General features: G+C 41.2%; 1 protein-coding gene across 1 annotated transcript in view; it reads right to left on the minus strand.

Annotated features, from left to right (window-relative positions):
* Window positions 1–9,824, minus strand: part of MCM6 (minichromosome maintenance complex component 6) — a 34,540-nt gene extending 24,716 nt beyond the window's left edge. Inside the window, exons 1-4 of the mRNA XM_080798434.1 lie at window positions 9,621–9,824; window positions 6,074–6,220; window positions 4,257–4,367; window positions 2,918–3,167 (exon numbers count right to left, since the gene is read on the minus strand). Of these exons, the coding sequence (XP_080654560.1) occupies window positions 2,918–3,167; window positions 4,257–4,367; window positions 6,074–6,220; window positions 9,621–9,727 (615 nt within the window). The 5' untranslated portion in view covers window positions 9,728–9,824. The remainder of the gene's footprint in view (window positions 1–2,917; window positions 3,168–4,256; window positions 4,368–6,073; window positions 6,221–9,620) is intronic.
* Window positions 9,825–10,126: the final 302 nt, after the last annotated feature.

Raw genomic sequence — 10,126 nt, forward strand, 5'->3', positions numbered from 1 at the left:
AAGTATCAACATATTCCATACTCTAACAATTTGCAGACTTCTGACATTGGCCAAAATTCATCTTAAAAATTCTCTATCCTAATACTCCTTCCAGTTTGGTAAGAGATAACACCTACTTAAAAACTTCACCTTTGGAGGCACCTGGGTGGCTCAGTGGGTTAAGCATCACCTGCTTTCAGCTCATGATCCCAGGACCCTGGGAACAAGTCCCACGTTGGGCTCCCTGCTCAGCAGGGAGTCTGCTTCTCCCTCTAACTCTCTGTGCACGCTCATGCTCTCTCTCAAATAGATAAATGTATCTTTAAAAACAAAAACAGGGGCGCCTGGGTGGCTCAGTGGGTTAAAGGCTCTGCCTTCGGCTCAGGTCATGATCGTCCCAGGGTCCTGGGATCGAGCCCCGCATTGGGCTCTCTGCTCAGCAAGGAGCCTGCTTCCCCGTCTCTCTCTCTCTGCCTGCCTCTCTGCCTACTTGTGATCTCTGTCTGTCAAATAAATAAAATCTTAAAAAAATAAAAATAAGAACAAAAACATAAACAAAAAAAACCCCCTTCACCTTTAGGAGTGCCTGGGTGGTTCAGTTGGTTAAGTGTCCGACTCTTGATTTGAGCTCAGGTCCTGAGCTCAGGGTCACAAGATTGAGCCCCGCATTGGGCTCTGCACTCAGCACCACTCAGCACGGAGCCTGTTTGTTCTTCACCCTCTGTTCCTCCCCTCACTTTCACCCACTCTCAAATAAGTAAATAAAATCTTTTTTGGGGTTTTTTAAAAAAAAGGTTTTGTTTATTTATTTGATACAGAGAGAGAGAGCAAGAGAGGGAATACGAGCAGGGGAGTGGGAGAGGGAGAAGCAGGCTTCCCGCAGAGCAGGGAGCCCATGTGGGGCTCAATCCCACACTCAATCCCATGACCTGAGCCGAAGGCAGACCCTTAATGACTGAGCCACCCAGGTGCCCCGTAAATAAAATCTTTAAAACAACCAAAAAAATCCTTCACCTTCAGTAGACTTATCATGATGAGCACTGAGTTAATATGTGGAACTGTTGGATCACTATATTGCACACCTGAAACTAATTAAATACTATGTTACCTACACTGGAATTAAAATAATAAAAAATAAAAACTTCACTTTTACTCTCATTAAAAAATATTTTCTGCACGGCATCTGCGTGACTCAGTCGTTAGGCCTCTGCCTTCGGCTCAGGTCATGATCCCAGGGTCCTGGGATCAAGCACTGCTTTGAGTTCCCTATTTGGTGGGAGGCCTGTTTCTCCCCCTCCCCCTGCTTGTGTTCCCTCTCTCGCTGTCTCTCTGTCAAATAATTCAATAAAAATCTAAGAAAAAAAAAAGGTTTTCTGGGACACTTGGGTGGCTCAGTTAAACATAAGCCTTCAGCTCAGGTCATGATCCCAGTGTCCTGGGATCGAGTCCCACATTGGGCTCCTTGCTGAGCAAGGAGCCTGCTTTTCCTTCTGCCTGCCACTCCCTTTGCTTGTGCTGTCTCAAGTAAAAATGAAATCTTAAAACAAAACAAAAAAAAAGTTTCCTCCTTGCTCAAAATGACTATGTAGTTAAATTTCCGCTCTGTTCGATCTTCCTCCAAATTTTGGGGGGAAACTTTATGAAAAACTTCACATACTTTATACATGCCACCTCAACATTACGTTGGTATTACTTAGACACATATATATTTCTACTGTATTTGAAAGATGTTATGAAAATCAAGATACTTCACCCCTAACTACTTTAGCACGCATCCCCTAGAAATAAGACCATCTCTTTTGTAACCACGATATTACCACACCAAGACAATTAAGTATTTAATTCCATGAGGTCTGTTATTATCGAGTCCATCCTTAAATTTCCTCAATTGTGAATAATGTCCTTTATTACAACTGTTTGTTTTTTTCCAAACCAAGACCCAATACAGATTTACACTTGTATTTGGTTGTTATATCATGTTCTTTTTCAAATATTATGTACCTCTTATGCAGAGTTGTTGGTAGGGTATATGCTTTATATAAACTAAATCCCAGATTGATATTAAAACAGTAAATAAGGACTAACAACTGAAGCTAATATTAATTATTTTAATCTGGTACTCATTCCCCCATGCTTGAATGCTTGAGGTGCTGCAACTTTTCTTTCCCTACGCCTGTCACAGTTATAGAGTCCTGTGGGGACCTGAGAGGCCCTCCACCCACAACCTTCATCCTTTTGCTACTATCCAGCTCTCGCCCATGTAACTACAACTGCCTAATTATTAGTCTCTTGTTATATACTTCACACCAATGTCCTATTAATCTTCCTTTAAAAAAGAAAAGTTCATATCTCCTGAAAATATATTCCCCTTGTTTATCAAAATAGGTCCAAATTTCCCAACCTGAGATTTTAAGGCTCTGAGAACCTCCATGCCTCACACCAAATCATCCCTCAGATGATCTCCAATTTGGCTCCTCTACTTCAATCATGATAATCTTCACGGCTATCAAAAAACTTGTCCATTTCTGCCTGTCCTTTTATTCATGCATTCCTCTCTAACCACCAATGTGAGGTCTTAAACCAACAAGTTTCCACTTCTTCAAAGTTTTATTAACACTAGTTCTCATTTCTTCATCACCATCATCACCATCATGTTTACCATTTATTTTCTGACAAATACATTTTGTCACAGTCTGAAGGTGCTTCCAATCCAACTTATTAAAGGTTAAAACACATGTATATACTGGTAATTAGAATTTGCATTAAGAGTTTGGGGTTTAAAAAAGAAGTTTTGAGCTTAAATCTGTAGTCACATATAATGATCCTCCATTTACATAAAAACCAAGACTAATACCACCTAAATAAGCTTATGATAACTTCAAGTTCCTAGAGATGAATTATTACCATAAACTGAATCTGAACTGAAGTTAATAAATACCTTTTGAAAATCGACAAATCTTGATTTATTTGTATCCAACAAGAATCTCCTTCTGTTGGCACAAACTGGATTTCGGCAGATGTTTGGCTGTGTATATTTGAACTGCTGTTCTACATCCTTGATCACTGTCTGACAGTCCAAGCACAGGAATGTTCCACTCACAAGCTCTGGGTGAACGGGATGAGTCCGTACCACCTGCCCACTGATGCGAGTGAGCAAACCAATTCTGGATGAGGTGAGTTCTCGAATTCTGTTTAAAGACAGATAATAAATATATTCATTTCCAACCTAAGAAATGTTTCCATTTTAATGAGAGGGTATTCAAAGATAAATTTATGTTAAAACAATCAAAAAGAACAAAAAATGAGAAGGAATTCTTTGGACTCTTCTCCAAAAATGATTTAGTCAATGTGCTCATCCCTAAATTAGACAGTATATGCATTCACAGCAAAAAACCTAATATGAAAACTAAATAAAGACACCAAAGAAATGAAATTACAATTATAAAACAGATGATCCCATTTTATTTTATATGCAAATGTTCTCTGCTTACCTACAATTTCTAAATAATCATGTATTAGTTTCACAGTAAAGTTATCATAGGAAAGTGGTATACTGAGAAGTTCAGAAACACTTCCTTTATATCACAAACTCATTTTACATTAAATTACTTGTTAATTTCACAAATAATTTCATTAAAGTTTTCAAAATATCACTTCAATTTCTCCCAGCAAATTTATTCTTTAAATAATAACTGCTAATGAGAAAAAATGTTTTAAAGTTATGCCATTTAAGCTCTGACAAAAATTTCCAGAGATTCATGTATCTCTGTGACTGTTCTCAGTTTTCCTATTTTCTCACTTGATTGATTTTTCCCCAGATGTCCCAAAAGGCGTCCTGACATATGATAATCTCCAGAAATGTCTTTATTTAACTTACTTCCCATTCCATCTCTCTAGAAAAATGTATTTCTCCAAAACCAAACTTTCTAGATAACTAAGCCTAACTCTTTACACATATAAGACAAAACCTGTGGGAACCTGGGTGGCTCAGTCGATTAAGCGTCTGCCTTCGGCTCAGATTATGAACCTGGGGTCCTGGGATTCTGCCGGGCTCCCTGCTCAGCTGGGAGTTGGCTTCTTCTTTTCCCTCTGCCCCACCTCCCTGTTCATGCTCTCTCTTGCTCACTTGCTCTCTCTCAAGTAAATAAATAAAATCTTAAAAAAACAAAATAAACAAACAAAAGCACCCAACAACTAAACCTCCTGAGTTTTTTAATCATTAAGTGATGCCTATACTGTTCGGTGAATTCCTGTTCTTCCAAAGAAGAGTTTCTTACTTGTGTCTTGTAGGTAGGTCTTGGAATGCAACATAAAAATCCTTGGCAAGAGGAATCTCTTTTCGGTCTTTGACGAAGTTTTTCAAGGCCCGACATAGGTAAGGGTAAACTCTGAAAAGCAAACAAATGAACAAAAAACACATGTCATCTTCAAGAGGCCTACCAAGGTCCAGGGCCCCTTTACCTTTCATGTTTACAAACAGCTGAGACTAAGCAATTTCATCTGGCTACAACCAAGCCTTAAAATTTAACTATGCAGGACACTTCTATTGTCTAGTCTAGGCCTATGGGCCTCTTCCAATCCTCTCCTATCCCACCACAAATAGATCTAAGACAAGAAACACAGAAGATAAAATGCTATACCCTAATATCCACTATCTTTAAATTAGCATTTAGCACCGACACTGCAGGCCACTCCAAGATGAATCTACCTGAACAATCTAGGTGGCTTACAATTCAGCAAGACAGTCTCTCATTTGATGCAAGGCCTGGTATGTTTTTCTAGGTATAATTCTTGATGGATAAGAAATGGATGAAGGGAGAAATCTGTGTACTGACATGAAAGGAAACTGGCAGAAAAATACCACCAAGACACTGAAGTGTCTTGATACATGTTCCCAGTAGTTGTTGCAGCTTGGTTTGTTTAAGCAGTGGGATCTGGACATCTTCTGAACAATGAGCTACCTTTAGGAGACACAACTGCTACACGCCCTGTGCATGAGGTATGGGTATAGGTGTTTCTACATACAACCAGCCTGGATTTCCTAGCTCCCTCTCACTTATCAATACAACTTTTCCTGCTGTGCATTCTCACAAAACTCGGCTGCTTATCCCTGCAACCATTCCTGATGATCAGATATGACTAGAAACACTGAAATAAGTCATCCATCTCCCAGCCCACCACGTAAAGGAGAAGGGCTCTCTCTCATTACTTCTGGGTCTTCATTTTTCTTTCACAACTGTCTGCAATGTTTTTTAACCTGGGTTTATTTATACAGATTGTCACTTTTACTTAATCCAAATGCTGACAAAGATTTGTTTAAAGAGAAGATTCTTATTCTATACAGCAATTAAAAATAAAATGAAAGCCTAAATTATTGTCTAGTTTCTGTCCAAAAGAAATACCATTCAGCTATTAAAATGTTTTCAAGGGACTTTGTATGATATGGAAAATTATGCTATACTATTAAGTGAAAGGGCAAGAGACTATAGTATGATCTCAATAGTTACATATACCCAGAAATAAAACAAAATGTGCCAGAAGATCCTTGGGAAACTCTGCATTTGCAGATCTGCTAATGATGGTTATCTATGGATGGTGAGAATATATATGTAATCCCACTATCTGTAGATATGTATGTATTCCTTCTATTTAACTCTACTTTCTAAACTTCCTACAACATACATATTACTGTCATAATCAGAAAAAAATTAAGCTTTAAGAACAATGTCATTACTTTAAAAAGACACCCCTGGCTCAAGAATAGGATCCACATACTTTCTCAAACACCTACTCCTGGGGGCAAGGAAAAGAATCAAATGAACACAGTAATAGCACTGAATGTCTGATAGAAAGTAAGCGGTCCTCTGAAAACTTGGGAAAACTACATAGAAAGCATAGGTTTTCAACATTCGCATGTGAAAAATATTCAGCTCCACAAAGGCCTAAATTAGTTCAGCTAAAATGACCACTGGCTGTATCAAAGCACCTCTGTGACAGCTGGCTTCTGCCTCAAAAATGAACACTTGCAGTCCCAGAAGAGCTGGATTCACAAGCTCCATGCCTATTTAAAGTAAAGAAGATTAACACCCCATACCTATAGAACTCTTCTTGAATGGTGGTAGAAAGTTGTTGGTTAAATTGCTCCAGGTCCACAAAACTCACAACCAACGTGTTCCTCTCAGGACGAATGAGCTCTTCTGCTAACTGCAAGTACTTAATTTCTCCATCACTGTTCTGGAACCTGCAGGTACGTGCAAGTCAGATTAAATTTAAGAATTAGAAGGTAAAAAGAAGAATCTAAATGTCTGATAATTCAGTGTATTGGTTAAAATTCATCAGCTTTAGGGTCAGACAGGTTCACCTTACTAATTGTGTAACTTGGGGCAAGTTACTTATCCCCCTTTTTTGAGAAAAAAAAAATAAATAAATTAGGACATTGCTTTATCTCATAAGATTACTGTGAATTTTAAACAAGAATGCCTGTAAAATGCTTTCCCCAGAACACAGAAAAACTAGGCCTTTGGATTTTAATCTGCATTTCCTAATTTAATATTTTCTAATAAAATATGCTAACTATTCTTTTGTTATTGTCACATATAATTGAGATTGGAAAATATTAAACCAAGAAATGTAGGTTGAAATCCAAAGATTCTGTTTCTATAGGGAAAACTACAGACTAGCTGTTAATTTGAAAACATGAATAAAAATAAATACAGAGATGAGGTGCTTCACTGCCCAAGTCCTCAGGAAAACAGAAACATCTATACGCACAACATAAAGGATTATCACAAACATTTTTGCTTTTTGTTCTTTTAACATAAATTGCAGATTCATTTTGAGGCAAAAGTCAATTCCTTCTTCAAATATAGCATGTTCTGTGATACATACTAGACATCTACCTGCAAAGCATTATGCCAGATACTTGAAGCTAAAAATGACAGCGTTGTTCCTGCCCTAGAATTGACACTCTCACAGGAGACACTCCTATTAAGAGAGGTAACAAGACAATCTAAACGTCCACAACAAATGAGTAAAGAAAATGTATACACACACAAAGGAACACTACTCAGCCTTAAAAAGTCTGCTATACGTGTCAATAAAAATGAGCTCTGAGGACATCACACTAAATGAAATAAGCCAATCACAGATTGGCTGTATGATCCTACCCATATGAGATATCTAAAACAGTCAAATTGATAGAGTCAGAGTGGAATGAGGGCGGCTGACTGGCTGGCTTAGTTGGTAGACCATGTGACTCATGATCTCAGGGTTAGGAGTTCAAGCCCCAGGTTGGGTGCTGAGCTTACATTAAGTAGATAGACAGCAGAATGGTGGTTGCCAGAGGCGGGAAATGGGGAGGTACTAAACAGGCATAAGGTTTCAGCCAAGTGAGACTGAACAGTCAAGCTTTAAGAGATCTACTGTGTAACACTGTACTTAGAGTCAATGGTAATATATTAAAATTTGTTAAGAGGGTAGATCTCATGTTAATTTTTCCTTCCACAATAAAATCAGGGAAAAAATGGAGGTACAGGAAATGTGCTGTGGGACTATAAACTAATTCTGCCCAACAAGAACATCTAGAAAGACTTCAAGAATTTATTAAAAAAAAATTTTTAAAAACATTTTATTTATTTGACAGATCACAAGCAGGCAGAGAGGCAGGAGGCGGGGGGTGGGGTGGGGGAGAGGAGGCTGAGAGAGAGCAGAGAGCCCGATGTGGGGCTCGATTCCAGGACTCTGAGATCATGACCTGAGCCGAAGGCAGAGGCCTCAAACCACTGAGCCACCCAGGCGCCCCAAGACTTCAAGAATTTAAAAGGTGACATTGGAATTCAGCCTTGAAAGACCTTGAGAATTTGAAAGAAAACAAAAACACCAAAAAAACCCCAGCGGTGGTTAGACTGACTATAGATATTGGCAAGTAAGTGGTTGGGGAAGATGAAACTGGGAAGAGCTGTGAAGAATTTGGGACTTTATTCCATAAACAAGGGCAAATCAAAGTTAGAATTTTGAGAGGAAGTTAATATCTCCCCCCCACCCCATAAAGTGATTATCTGTCTTATTTATCATTATCCCCAGCACCTAGCTGTATGGTAGAGAGGGCAATTATATTCTTTGTTAAAATTAAACGTTAACTGAGGACCTTTGCAATATGGTGTGGTGGTCCGGTGGGGTTAAGGAAGGGATTTACATTCAAGATGAAGTGACTGACGGGTAGATATAAGTTACTCTACAGAGATAATGGAAAATGGTACCTTAGGAGCATAAGGGAAAAACTGACTGGTGCTGACTGAAAGGCTTATCCGGTTTCACAAGGCAGTTGAGTCTTTAGGTGGGCTTTGAAAAATGAGCTGTCAGGCATAGGTAGGGAATGTAAATTAATACTATTTTAAATACACCAGAATTTCATAAGACAGCAGAATTATTCACAGTAGTAGAAGTGTGGAAACAATCCAAAAGTCCATGGATGAATGGACAAAAAGTGGTATACACTGAAATATTCAGCCTTAAGAAGAAATTGACACACACACAAAAAGAAAAGAAACTGACACATCCTGTTTACATGGATGCACCTTGAAGATAACATGGTGGAATAAGCAGGTCACAAAAGGACAAACACTGACTCCAAGAATATGAGGTTCCTAGAATAGTGACATTTATAGTAAGGAGAAGGGTGGTTCCCAGGTGCTGGGGCTGGGGTTACAGTTTAGTGGTTGCAGAGTGTCAGTCTGGGAACACCAAAAAGAGTTCTGGAGATGGATGGTGGTTGATAGTTGCTTATTAAAATGCATGTATGTACTTCACGCCACTCAACTCTACACTTAAAAAAGTTAAATGGTAACTTTTATGTTATGCATATTTTACAAATAAAAAAAATTTCATAAAACAGTCCAAAGTCCATACTCCTAAAGAAAGAAGTGATACATCTGCACTACCTAAGAAAAGTAACTGGCGGCAGTGGCAAAAAGCTCGGCAGGGGAGGTTATGAGAGGCCAGATGCTTGGAAGGTTAGAAGGCAACTGCCAAAAAAACCCCACAAAAAACCGAAAACAAAACAAAAAAAGAAGTGTTCGTGGGGAGGCGGACGGCGGAAGGAAAGGGAGGGAGGGGGTGTGCTCAGACACTTTCAAGCAGGTTGGAACTCCCCCTCCCCCCAGCATCTGTGTACGTGCAGGGTTCACTCCAGTAGTTTTATCCCCATAGGCTCCAGGGGTTGCCCGGGCCCTCGGGGCCCCCAACACGAAGGGGCCTGGCTGTCTGGTCCAATCAGGACTCTGCAGGGATCCCTTCTCGGTCGTGCTACTTATCCTCCCCGAGTCTCAATTTCCGCACCGGTAACCAGGGCCGACGGGACCACCAGCCTTACAGGCGGTGAAGACGGAATGATAGGACCAAAGCGCTGCTTTCAGAGTCTGAAAAATGGCTCCTGGGGAATTTTAGTCCTTCGGGGCAGCCCGGCTAAGCCCCAAGTGGGGCGTGGGGCACTCTGCGAGGCGCGTGGCCCCTCCGGTCCCCAACGCGCTTTTGCTCCACCGCCCCGGGAGCCGCGAGTCGGCAGGCCCTGGGCGCCGGAGCTCCGGAAGCGGGGAGGGGAAGCTCCGGGAAGTTCCGTGAGAAAGGGAAGCCCGCCGACTTACTCCTCCAAGAAATCCAGGAACAGTTTCTGACACTTCTCGGCCACCTCGTCGCGGACTTCCAGGTGCTGGCTGCCGGCAACCGGCTCCGCTGCCGCCGCAAGGTCCATGGCTGCCGAGTGCCGGGGAACAGCAGCCGACACGCTCTATAGCCACCAGCCGCTCCACCACATACCCTATCGCTTTGCGCGCGCCGCCGCCGCCGCCGCCGCCCGCCCCCTCGGCCCACCGGGATGGCCAGAACCAATCGTGGCGCAAGAGCTCGCGGATTTCGCGCCAAACCTGCCCAATGAGTGCGGCTTCTCCCTCAGCCCCGCCCACGGAGCCAGGATTTCGCGCCAAATGCAAAGACCTGGAGGAAGCGCGCGAGTTTTGCCTTTGCGCCTGCGTAGTGTGGCGGTGTCGCGGGAAGTTTGGTTTCTGGAGCAGGTTAAAAGGTTGCATCTCGGTTCGGGTTGTTTTTCAAATGTTCTTCAAATCATTTCACTGATATTAGCTGAGCAGTAGTT

The sequence above is a fragment of the Martes martes genome, assembly GCF_963455335.1.
Source record: "Martes martes genome assembly, chromosome: 3".
Taxonomy (NCBI): Eukaryota; Metazoa; Chordata; class Mammalia; order Carnivora; family Mustelidae; genus Martes; species Martes martes.